General features: G+C 37.8%; 1 protein-coding gene across 1 annotated transcript; it reads left to right on the top strand.

Annotated features, from left to right (window-relative positions):
- Positions 1-5,627: 5,627 nt before the first annotated feature.
- LOC119888016 (gap junction alpha-4 protein-like) lies at positions 5,628-12,759 on the top strand (the record flags this gene model as incomplete). Its single annotated transcript, XM_038698503.1, is given in 6 exon segments — positions 5,628-5,783; positions 10,820-10,950; positions 11,577-11,595; positions 11,598-11,740; positions 12,455-12,545; positions 12,548-12,759. Coding segments are annotated over 5 exon segments (534 nt in total), but the record flags the coding sequence as incomplete, so codon positions are not given.
- Positions 12,760-13,324: the final 565 nt, after the last annotated feature.

Raw genomic sequence — 13,324 nt, 5'->3', positions numbered from 1 at the left:
GGCCCCAAGTTTTCTGTCTGTAAATTCATCTGTAGTATTTTTCATAAAATTATTTTTAGACCACAAATCTACAACATAAACAGAAAGTTTAAGGGCTTATTGCTCCTCTGCAAGAAAGAGCCACAGCATCAGGTAATAATGCAGGTTGACTAAGTTGTTATTTTACTGATATTTGTAACAAAACAAGTTAACACCCAGTGAATCTTAGGCTTTCCGGATCCTATAGATCTGGGGCCCTCTTTGCTAGTTTGTAATCCAGCCATGATAACTTTACAAATACAATCATCTTAAAGTGATCTCTTTGGGAACACAAATGTTCTCAGTGTTTTAATTTGGTCAAGTTCAGCTTCAAACTTTTCCCATTTGCTCCCTCGCTCTCTCTCTCTCTCTCTCTGGTGTGACTGTCAGCTGTGTGTCAGAGGAGGTGCTGAGGTTCAGATAAACCCACCCTCCTGGTGTGCGCTGTAACACCAATGGAGCACTTCCTAAAAATAGCACAGAGAGGTCAGCCAGTGTGTGTGCACATAATTCGCGTGTGTGTGTCTTTTAAGGAAAGGTATGTTATCGTTCTTCTTGTGATCTTAATGCAAGATGATAACAGAGGTGTGATACATGCAAAGACACACTGAAAACACACACACACACACAGATGATGACAAGAAGGAAAGGTCTGCTCAGGCTCTCCTCGTGTCTCTACATCATTGAATCTCTGGTTCTTTCAGAAGAGATGATCAAACCCTTGGGTTGAATCTAATTTACAATTTTCATTATCAATTAATATTTTGGTTGTTTTTTCATGAATTATTTTATGCTTAAAATGCCCAACAAAAGTATTTAGGATATAAATTTTGCTAGAAAAGCAGCAAATCCTCTTGTCCTTGAAGTTCTAACCAGTGAACGTTATAACGTTGTAATTTGTGCTTGATAAATTACTTGAACCTCAAAAAACTCTAAATTCACTGAAGACTAAATTACTAATGTTTCAGGATTGTACAGCCAGCGCGAAGCACCATGATATACTTCATAAACATAAAAACATTTGATACACACAAAATCTTTACATGTCACACAATTTTTGTAACCTCTCACTCAAAGAGCAAAATGTCATCTCAAATCTCCAAAACCATTAGCTATTTCTCAGCCTTTCACGCAGTTTTCAGTTGCGTAAAACCCTTTTTTAAAACACTACACATAATTCTCTACTTAAGTCACAAAAATCTAACAGGAAGTGACTTGCTTTCCTTTCCAAAACACAACAAATCAAAACAACACTTATTCACCAGGTCACACAGCCACTCCTTGCATGTGCAAACACTAACGCTAACATTAACTGATCACTAACCAATCACTGCTTTAGTTTACAGTAGACCTATAGGTCATTGGCCAGATTACCTGTTTTGAACAATGGATGCCTACGATGGACAGAGAGCAAGGGGCGGGGGGGGGGGGTCAACAGCAGGTTGACCATGAGAGAAGCTGGACTCAGAGTTAAGCCCAACTTGAGTCGCTTTTCATTGGCGTCCATAATTTGAACCTTCAGAAATTAAAAATTCTTTCTACAGTACATTATTGTAAAATAAGTATACATTTGTTGCAATAAAAGTAAAACTTACACTTTTGGTTTACATATGTTTATGGTTTGCTTTCCCTGTATGCTACTCACCTGTCAGCAGATTACTTTCACTCTACAACATTATATGGAAATGTACACATAAGCCTATGAAAGACAAAAGTGCTTTAGATTTGGAACAACAGTGTGCAAATGGTATATCAAAGAACTTACTATCTTGAAAAAAGTGTTTGCCATCTGATGCAAATGCTTCATTTTGGAATGTGCTTGTGACATTTTGAATGCAGTGTAGGACATTTGAGACATTTTGCATTTTGTGTGAGCAGTTGTGGGAATTGTGTGTAGAGTTTTGAAAAAAGGTGACATGGTTTTGAAAATGTGTGAAGCAGTTGGAAAAAACTGTAAGTTAGTAAACTGAAGTAACATCCTATGAAAGTACCTCTTATAACTCCATGGTAGTTTATTTGGAAATTTGATGTCATTGAACAAATAGAAATATACAATATATGTATATAGTTTTGTTGTGATGGAAGGTACAAGCTGCCATTACCTGAAGCTGTTTTGAACTAGACTTGTTTATCAGTACCACAACATTGTGCAGGCTTTGTAAAAAGCATGAATTACTGTTTAAAAGTTCAGCTTTGATGAGAAGGTCATAAACATTATTTATCGTGAAGGAATACTGATAAGGATTCAAGACTAAGGATAGTCTTGTTCCAACTTAATGGCTTGTCTGTTGGAACAGATGAGAAAGAGGCAGGAGTTTCAATGCAAAGAATTTGCGATCTATGCTTTTTAGTATTCAAAAATGATTTAATCAATGAATTGTTTCAGCACTAAACCTAACCATGTAGTTTTGTTGTCTAAACCAGACTTTTTACAACGTTAACTACTACTTTTTTTTGAAAGTTTAACCAGACATTACATATGTATTGTCGCCAACTGGACTGCGGAGCTCTAGACGTTAGTGCGTTAAAAACGCAACGCCAAGGGGTCTTGACCAAGCGTCCATATGTGACGAGAAGAGAGTGAGAATGTGTTGCAAAGGGTTTTCCACAGGTGAGCTGGCTGCCAATTTTGATTCTGAGGCTCTGTCCATCCAGGAAGGCAGGTAGAGGAAGGATAGAGTGGGATTCAGGTCTGGAGTTGCGTGAAAGACGGCTTTTGCCAAAATGAAATGAAAATGAAAAAAAGTTCAAGGAAGGTGCAGCTTTCCACTGTTTTATCGCCTTTATCTAACTCACATAGTGTGTTGGTTTTGTTCTTATTTAGGCAGAGAAGTCTTATTTTCTACTTCTTTTGTTTTGTTGCCCAGTAGTTAGTCCCTCGTTTAGGAGGGATCTCTTTTGATAATATTGTTTTCATTTGTTTACGCAGCACCCACTAGCCCATTTTCCATTTGTAGATGTTGGTGAAACTCTCGCCTTCAAATATTCAACTTCCTTTTACTAAGAACAACTGGTTTACGTGTACGTCTCTTTGGGTTCTCTCCGGGTGCTCCGGCTTCCTCCCACCGTCCAAAGACATGTGGCCTAGGTTAACTGGTGGCTCTAAATTGTCCTTAGGTGTGCGTGCGTGCATGGTTGTTTGTCTATGTGTGGCCCTGCGATGTACTGGATGTACCTCACCTTTCACCCGATGTCAGCTGGGATTGGCTCCAGTCCCCCGTGACCCTGTATGCAGGATATGCGGTTGACCTCATTTTTAAGAACCCGTGTTGAATCAGTCAGGTCGATTATTCAAGATCCAACTTGTGAGCCTCCGGTTAAGTATTGTTGTTCACCAGCATGTTTTAAGTGTCACATGGTGTAACCACAGTTTCAGATGAATTGAAGGGGAACTCTGATCTTTACTACAACACACACACACACACACACACACACACGCACACAATAATCGCCTGGAGGAATCAGTCTCCATTTGACACTATCACAAGTTCACTAGAAAAAAGACATCTTCCATGCTGACAAAAGAAGCCTTGAGCTAAATTCGGTTATTATATTTAACCCCTCTGTCATCCTGAGGTCACGGATGGTTGTCACTTTACTGCACAGTCTGCTGTGACTCAGATGACTTGTAGCATTATTAATTTATTTGACGTATTGTTTATTTACAGTTAGACAAATAAATTAGCTTAGATTTATGAGTTGAATTGAACTGACCTTGAGTTACAGTGAAATTGCAAAAAGAAAAGTGGGATACCAAAAGTATATAACAATACAATTGTTCCCATGACGCCTCTGCAGGGGCCCTGACAAACAGCAGGAAGACATGATCCCTTACCGGCTTCCCACATCATCAACTGACTATTGTATTTGTTAGAAAGGCCAGAAGCAATGCTCCTTATATTTCCATTTAGAATTTTGTGTTAAAAGACGTGAATGGACACACAACACATAAGTGCAGTGTAGGTATACAGTATCTAGTCTATGTACTGCTGAATCCAAAAGGAGAGTCCTACATTTGTCTTATTTATTTATCATGAGCGTTTTTGTCTTCAATACGTCTTCTGTTTCTATATCAGCAGAGTGACACGTGTTATTTTGTCATTTTTATAAATGTCTTGTGTATCCAATCAATAATGCAAACTAAAAAAATAAATAAATTCATAAAAGTAATGACACATTTCATATTAAAGGAGCAGTGCAACATTTTAGGTCATAAGCAGTGAGCTGGTATACAGGCATTGTTTTAGACAGAGTGTGAGGAGCAAGCTTGTTAAAGTATGCACGTAGAGTCCTCTGATGTTTGACTGGTCCACCAATAGGGGAGAAGTTAATCACTTGACACACAGCCCCTCCTTATTTGCATAATGAGGCAGAAATGCATAGAGAAAAGTAAAAAGGACATGCAGAAATAAATACCATTGGGGAAATAAATAGGGCAGAAATGCAAAGGAAGAATAAAACAGACAAAATAATAAACACACACATAAATAAATACATTTAAAAGTAATTAATAAAAAAGTTGAAGATGATAACGGACAATAAATAAATAAGGTAATTATTATAAAGGTGAATAAATAAATATTAAAATATATATACATTTATGTCTCATTGTATAATTTAATTACTGCCTACATTTATTTATTTACTTTATTTTTTGAGCATTTAATCAGATGCTTATTTATTTATTGAGCATTTAATTATTTCTGTATTTATTTCTTAATCTGTCAGGATCAGTCCTCCATACTCATTTAACTCTTGGTAAGAAAAAGCATACTTCCAGAAATGTCAAACTATTCCTTAAAGTAAAATGTAGCAATGAAGATCACAAATTACTAAGAGTTACAAAAGAGTTGCTGCTCTTTAAATTATACGATATTATTAGAATTATTATCTGTATTCAGCACAAGTTGATGGAAACAATAGTTATTTGATGATTGGCTTGCTGACTTTTTTGGAACTTTGTTTAAAAATTGGACAAAATGTATATGGGAACTTTCTATTTATCTATTTTCTCGCACTTAGAGTGTTCAAGCCTACCGGTACTTTAAATTTAAGTTGGTTCTCAGTCACACTGACAAAGCGACCGAACACAGAGACGAAGTGAGACAGAGAGAGAAGGAATGCAGGACTGGGACCTGCAGCCATTGTGTCCTCATACAATATCTGACTTCCTTTAGATGCCAGACACCACAAACACACACACACGTACATACATAAGAGTTGAATAGCAGGCAGCAAGGCACCAGGCCCATTTCCTCTGCTGCAGATGTAGGCGATGGAGAAAGAGAGAGGGAGGGAGGGAGGGAGAGAGAGGGAGAGAGAGAGGGAGAGAGAGGCTGGTACAAACTACAGTCTCACATATTTCAGTTCAGACCTCTGGACACACACTGCTGTCATCTGTCTGCTGCTGGACCACCTGTCTCACTTTCAAATCAACTGTATTTCTTTGTACACTTGTTCATCTGTTTGTTTCGGTGTTTTTGAAGCCGTTCTTCTTCATTCAACTTAAGTTGGACAGCAACACACAAAAGTTGCGACTAGGGGAAGACATTAATACACATAAAACAACTGGAAGACACTTGAACCGGTGCAACCACCTCTATCTTCGGCTGCTGGCCGCTGAGGTTCACTGGAAGGGGAAGAAATGCCTTGCTCAAAGGCAGCTCAGTAAAAACTCCTGAGGGAGAGGAGAGCAGCCGCTTTACCAACTTTGTCAAGATTTTCTCAGGACTACTGTGATTCCCTGCCTCTTACTCCTAAATCAGGTAAAGTGTGTATATTCGTCCACCAGGTAGATTCTTAAACACAACCATTGAATAGTTTGGCAACTAAACACAAATTTCAAGTATTTAAATTTGATTCAACTTTCACCATTTTTGAGTTTCCTTATTAATCATCCCTGTCATAGTAGAACTAAATACATTTACTCAACTACTGTACAAATTTGAGGTACTTGTACTTGAGTATTTTTCTATTTTATGCTACTTTATACTTCTACTCGACACCATCTCAGAGACAGATATTGTACATTTTACTTCACCACATTCGTCTGCCGGCTTTTGTTACTTTCCAGATTACAAAAAGTAACGAAAGCCCTCTTGTCTTGTGAAAACCATGTATCTCCAAAGTTGGTGATTTTGAATTAGAATCGTTCTGATAAACTAAAGGATAAAGTTTGTTTATGATGAAGTCATCCTCCTTCTTAAGCTAAATAAACAATTTGAACCCCTCCTGGATCAGCGGAAAAATGCATCGTCACAAAGCTGGAAACAGGGCTGTTTCTGAGCTCATGAAAAGTTCACTTTTTAGAGATATGTGTTTCTCACAAGACAGCAACATTACAAAATATTTGATCTTATAGAATATGATGCTTTGCTGTAGATTAAATTACCCAACAGCATATAAAAGTGTTTAAACGAGCTCAACAACAAACATCTGCTGCAGTAAATGCAACTTAGACATTAATGCAGCAGGAAAATGAATCTAGAAACATCAGATATAACAGAGAAACACTGACAGGGAATATTTTACTGAGTACTTTTATTTAAGTAAGGTTTTAATTGCAGGACTGTTATAATGTAGTATTTTCACAATGTCGTATTACAGAGTACTTTTACTTAATTAAAGGATCTGAATACTTCCTCCACCACTGGAAACAACTAACTCTCCACTCAAACTAACATTTGTGACATTTCTCAAAAAGCATTTTGAGAAAGTGCTCAAAACAGCCATGTTAGGCCTATAAGTTAGGTGTTAACATTTAAATGCAGAAACAAGAAAACCATCGCAGGTTTAACAGGCAGAGTAGCTGTGGTCAGGAATCAGCCGCTGTCATCATAAACAAAGTGCACCTCCGATATCTGATATCCGATATCTGATGTGTCAGTGACAAACAGGCAGACAGATGATTTAATAAGGCCGTATTCTGGCAAATAATGTCTAAAGTTCTTCAAACTTGTGTTAAGATTATTTCCTTCCAAACTTCTTAGCATGAGGGGAAAAACAAAATATAAATAAACCAAACAAATGTTATTTGTAAATGTTTCAGGAATCAGTGAAAAAAAAGGCTTTTTGATTAATGTGAACACATTTGTTATCATGTTGACCTATTAATACCTTGTAAAATATATATAGTGTAAGTTATAAATACTGTTTATTATCAGACTAAAAACATCCTCAGGTCTAACGGTTTATCATTTATTATTGTAAACCAGCAGAGGATCTTTGGGTGTGTGTGTTCGCCCGTTATCAAGACAGGATGCAGAACAATGCTGAGTGCTGGGTAATAGGCACACATACACACAAACACGGACACACACGTTTGCAAAGGTCAGGCGAAAGTCTATACAAGGAAGTAATATTGTTATTAATGATGCTGGGAGCACTTGTGAAAGACATAAATACACACAAATATACACACACACCAGTTTGTTCAAAGCTATTGGGTTTTACAAAAACAGGAAGGGAGGGGCATTTAAGGGACATTTAATAAATAAGGGACTATCAATGGTTTAATGTCTTTTTTTCCCCACAGGCAAAGTTCGTTTTAGTCTTGTTCATAGCTTTTTATTTGAAATTAGGACCGTTTGAACCATGAGTCTTCTGAAACAGACTTTAATAATTGAATCCTACAGTTAAAAAAATACAAGTTGAAGTTATCTATTAATGATATAGATCAGCGATCAGTCACATGTGCGGCCCCACCATAAACATGTGTTTGGCTTGTTGTTGATCCACTGGATGTTTGAGCTTCACTGTACAGAATGATGCATGTGCAGATACGCATCTGCTGAAGGAGGAACGTTTCTCTGTGCTCAACTAAAATTTCAATTTAAGACATGGCTGTACGAGCAGGACTTTGTCACATTACAATTCTGCAAGCCAATCAGGATCCAGTATGCAACTTACACAAGTGTCATGTGGAAACTTAAAACCTGCTGTGCAGATATGAAAATGAACTTTCAGTGAAGTAGGAGACATCTGGCGTGCAGCAGCTAAACTTTTCAAACAGGCAATATTTCCATATTCAGCCCATCGTCACCTCAAAAACGGCCATGTAAGTTGTTTATTAATTCAATTCAATTCACTTCAAATTAGCTTTATTGGCATGAATGTGTAACAACAAGATTGCCAAAGCATCATATATACAACACCAAAGAGGTGTTATATCAATTATCAATTATTATATAGCTTATTATGACCCCTATTTGCAATTTCTGGTAGGCCGCAACCTCCAGTGGCAGAAGAAGTCAGGTGACGTAGTATAAAGAGCAACAAAGAGGGTGGTGGGGTGGACGGATGTGTCAAGTTAGCTAAGGACTTTCACTCAGGAGAACGATGTTCGAGTCCTGTATAGAAGAAAGTCAAAGATGACATGTTAATAACATTTTGTAGATGACTCACCTCATGTGACTAACTTTACTTATGTCACGTGATGTATTTATTTAACCCAAACCAACTTTCCAACGGACATAGATGTCGTTTAAGAACACTTGACAATTAAGCTATTTTGACATTTGGTATGAGGACGTGTTGGCATATTCATAGATTCTGGATATTTGTCCACGAGGGAGAACGAGTGGATGTCATTTAGAGAATTTGTAACAAGATTATTGAACTTTGTTGTGGAAAAAAAAGCTCAGACACACATTAGTATTCAAAGCAGAGCATCTTTATATGCCTTTTAAAAAGTATACACTGGAACAGTGTATACTTTTTAGTTGTGAGTTGTTCACTAGATAACCCAAAGAACAAAAGTGGCAACAATATTCATCCGATCACACTAAAAATATCTAGAGATGCAGTTCTCTTGTGTGCCTTTCTTTCTCCTCTTAATAATCTACCCCACGCTGCTATTCTGGCCAAGAGATAATTTATCTCAAGGGACTTAAATAAAGATGAAAAAAATAATTTTTTTATTAACTTACAACTATCTAAAACATAAATGGGAACAACATGTGCTTTTGGTGTCAGGGCGAAGACTTCTTAAAAAACCTTTGCATTGACTTTCAGCTGTCTTACAGGGAGAATTGCGGGGGAGGAGGAGATTTTCTGTAATAATAAGTAACAATGCAATACATGTAACCTTTTAGTCTCTTTTTTATAACTCTACATCAAAGTTATGAGGAAATTACCTCTTACTGAGTCATTATTACAAAACACAACATCACTGGAACGTGTCATGCAGTCAGATTACCGGGAAATTTACTTTCTTGTTCTTCAGCGAGCACTTACTCCCTGGACAAAAACTTTTTTAACTTCACTTCTGGTTCTAATGAACACCAAAGCCTCTTTAGGGACTGCTAGCCAAGCTTCAGACTTCTGGTCTTATTTGTGTTTTACAGAGGAGGAAAACAGTAGTAGTACACACAGCATACATAAACATACCCACATATCCACAGTGACAGAGAGAAGGACAGACTATGTGTGGTTTACAGTCGACGTCTAGTTTTCCTTCCCCAGAGACAGACGGAGGGAAGTGTGGGAACCGAGTATGAAGCTAAACTAAGACATGGGCGCAGACATTTTTATTAATGGGGTCGAGGCCAGGGTGGAGAGAGGGTCACGGGGTCAAGATAATATAACACACACTACACACACTTGCTAACCACCATCAGACACCAAGCAGTCAGGTTGCAGCAACAACCAGAACAAACTGTGTTCTTCAGTGGTGTTTCCATCCAAATTTAGTGCAAATATTTTATGAATTTTCAGATCATTGGCAAAAGAAAAAGTGAATTTATGTGTGTTTTATGACTGCATATTAGGGCCATCGTGGTTTTGTGCAGGCGGATATGGGGCAATAATCTGAAGAAAAAACACATTCTGAAATTAAAGTCTTACATTTATGAGAAAAAAGTGGCACTTTATTACTTTATTATTAATGCAAGACAAGAGTCAGTGCAGGCATAAGAGGGGGGGCCAACAAAGCCACAGATCTTAGCCAGTTTTTTATGGTTTTGGTCTTTGAGATGGTATCTCATGATACTTGTTGGCTAAGTAACAAATTTTCTGCCTCAGTGTCCTGTCTTTGGTCTAGGACAAGCCAGAGATTCTTGTTCTCACCTCTTTCTTCACCTCCTCCTCCTCCGCTCTACTCTTGCTCCGCGTCCTCCTACTCTTCCTCATTCATTTAAAGAACATTACTGTCTCCTTATCAGTCCACACTGATCTGGGCGTTTCCTGCTAACAATTGATCTTAGTTAAAAGAGTTTTCTACGAAAGCTCTTAGATTTCTACTTATGCTTCTAACTGTATGCTTAAGTCTATATAACATACTGCAGTCACAATATCTCACATCTTGTATATCTTCTTATTGTGCAGCCCTTTAAGAATAACAAAACATTTTAATGTAAATTTAAAAAATAAATCCAGAGGTCTGTGTGTGAGTTTTAGTGACATTGATATTCTATCAAAACAGATATAACGTTCAATGCAACAAGCTAACAGGTTCTGTATGTTTAAAGGTGGCTGTTTGCTTTATCTAAGGAACACGTTTTCACACTATCTGAGTTTTGGCATTCTGGAAAATGTGGGAAATAACTAACCGAAGCAAAAGTAGATCGTGGATAGGCAAAAATAGATGCATAATCTATGTAGAATAGTTTTACACAAATAAGTCCCAACATTTATTGAACATAATAAACAATTTGAGATATACATTGGTGCAGCAGTATGTAAGGGTGGAGAGCGCTGTAACATTTTCTTTGGCTGAAGTCTCGTACATATTTGTCTCTGTCAACAAATGAGCCACCTGACCCTGCTGCAGACATGACACCTGTGTGTGCTGTCTGTTCCTCAGGTGAGTCTCTTACCTGCAAAGTGACTGCTGAGAATAAATCTGAGCTGAGCCTGTGATCGGTCATGGCAGACTGGAGCCTGCTGGGAAACTTCTTGGAGGAGGTACAAGAGCACTCTACCTCTGTCGGCAAGGTATGACACACAAACAGACCGTACATGTACACACTGCACATACTGTATACCAGCCAGCGCGGCACCAGAGTGACTTCCTCTGGACATGCTGGGAAAAAAGATAAACAGACATAAACATACTCAAAATAAAACATACTCAAATAATACAGTAGTATATTTCTAAAATCATCATGTTTTTATTTTGAGCATCCTGACCCATTGTCTAATTTAATAATAAGCAGAAGTTTATGTTAGCATGGGTATGTTTGTTTACATTGTACATCCCTAGAAAAAATCATTAAGCTTTAAAATAATCTAAAATAACAACAAAATGTTTTATGTAACTGCCTCAAAAATACCCCAATACCTGTTCATATTATCTTAAAGTAATGCTTCTATTATAATTTCTCCTCACACATTATTTTTTATTTAATTTAAACTTTATTATCCTTGAGTACTGAAACAAAATGCGTGAGCAACATGTAATTTAGTCATTCAGTCATGTAGACAAAACCTTTTTATGGCATTTTCAAAAATCCTCATTACCTCATTAGTTCTGTACAGTATCCATATTATTGTTTCTGATGGCTTGATATTTATTTTTATATATGTTATAAATATCTTATTTGCTGTTTTTCTCTCCACAGGTGTGGCTGACCATCCTGTTTATTTCCGTATCCTGGTGCTCGGTACTGCTGCCGAGTCATCATGGGGAGACGAACAGGAAGATTTTGACTGTGACACTGAACAGCCGGGTTGCGAGAACGTTTGTTACGATCAAGCTTTCCCTATCGCACATATACGATACTGGGTAATAAACACAACCTAACGTCATGTGATGAATACGAGATAAAATGATGTGGGAAAAGGCTACAAGTCGCATTTACTTTATGGTGTTGCTTACCAATGTTTAAAGTATGCCACAAGTTTTAAGCTTTCCTTTTATTTCAGTACAGAAAATTAACTTGCAGCTGCTGGGTCCTTGTTTTTTTATATCACAGCTAATATTACACCCTTTTCTTTATGCGCTTCTGCAGATGCAAGCAAGGACTGATGTTGCATTTAAGGAAACTCTACCATCTAGATTTGTGAAGTCTTTTACATAACCTAATCATATTATAGAACATGGGTCATGGAGAAGATGTGAGAAGTCTCAGATGTTAGCACGCCTGCTTGTACCAGCATTACCATTGCAGTGACCAACATACTAAACTGGATGCACTGAAAGGCAAATCTCCCTCTAATTGAAACATGAAAGACCAGTTTGAATGGATATTCAGAGTCCTGCAAGTTGAAATTGGGGCATGGGAAACAAAACAAATTTGCAAGACATATCACACATTATCATAGTTGAATCTGGGAGCAGTAAGAATGCAATTAATCTTCATATTTATGGTGTGTTTTTACGTGGTTAGCAGTGATGCATAGTCTTTTAGAAATGGTAAATTGCCTCAAACTTGTTAGCTTCGTCATTTAATTTTAATTCAACTGGTTTTAATTACAAATCTTGCTCGTCTCCTCCCAGGTGCTCCAGATTGTGTTTGTGTCCACTCCAAGTCTGATCTACATGGGCCACGCCATGCACACTGTTCGCAGAGAGGAGAAGAGGAGCAGCAGAGAGGAGGGGGAGGGAGGGAGGAGGACCCAGGAGGAGGTGACGGGAGGAGGAGGAGGAGAGGAGGAGAGGAGGGGAGGAGAAAACAGGGGAGGGAAGGAGAGGAGGTTGAAGGAAATGAGAAAAGCGAAGGTCCATCAGCAGGTCGAATCCGTCTGAAGGGAGCGCTGCTGAAGACCTACATACTGAGTATTCTGATACGAAGCATCATGGAGGTACATGATACAATTACTGCTGCTGCCCTACTACTATCAGCTCTGTGGGTAAATAAAAAAGTTTTAGTTTTGAGGCACATTTACTGTTTGGTTCAGTACAGCACCCATTTCTAGCAGCAGTAGGCAGCTGTTTTCAGCAAACCAGCATTGATAATGTTGATGTTGAGGCAGAAGTACAATTAATTAACAAGTTATGGTTTCCCTTTTTTTTATTATTATTTTGTTATTAGTGATTAAGTAAAGCAGATTATCTCTTATCTGTGCTCCATTGTGTTGTACATTAGCCATGACAATCTAACATACTGCATGATATATCATGATAATCCAAGGAAGGTTAAGATCAAGAGCAACTGGACTTGGTTATAGAGACTCGAAGCAGTTCGCCCCTTTCTTAGATGAGGGACGAAACGTCTTTGAGTATCCTCAACCAAGTCCAGTTGTCTCCCTGATTTTAGCCTTCCTTGGATTACTAAGACCCGGATGAATGATAACCTTTGAAGATATCATTATAATGGTATTTTAAACCAAAACGTACTTGAATGAGAGATTAAAGCAAAAAGGAGAA

Source organism: Micropterus salmoides, unplaced genomic scaffold (assembly GCF_014851395.1).
Source record: "Micropterus salmoides isolate LMB-PRFRI ecotype aquatic unplaced genomic scaffold, ASM1485139v1 Ms_hic_scaffold_468, whole genome shotgun sequence".
In the NCBI taxonomy this organism is placed as follows: domain Eukaryota; kingdom Metazoa; phylum Chordata; class Actinopteri; order Centrarchiformes; family Centrarchidae; genus Micropterus; species Micropterus salmoides.
Note: the sequence above shows the minus strand (reverse complement) of the source record. Positions and strands in the feature narration are given on the sequence as shown.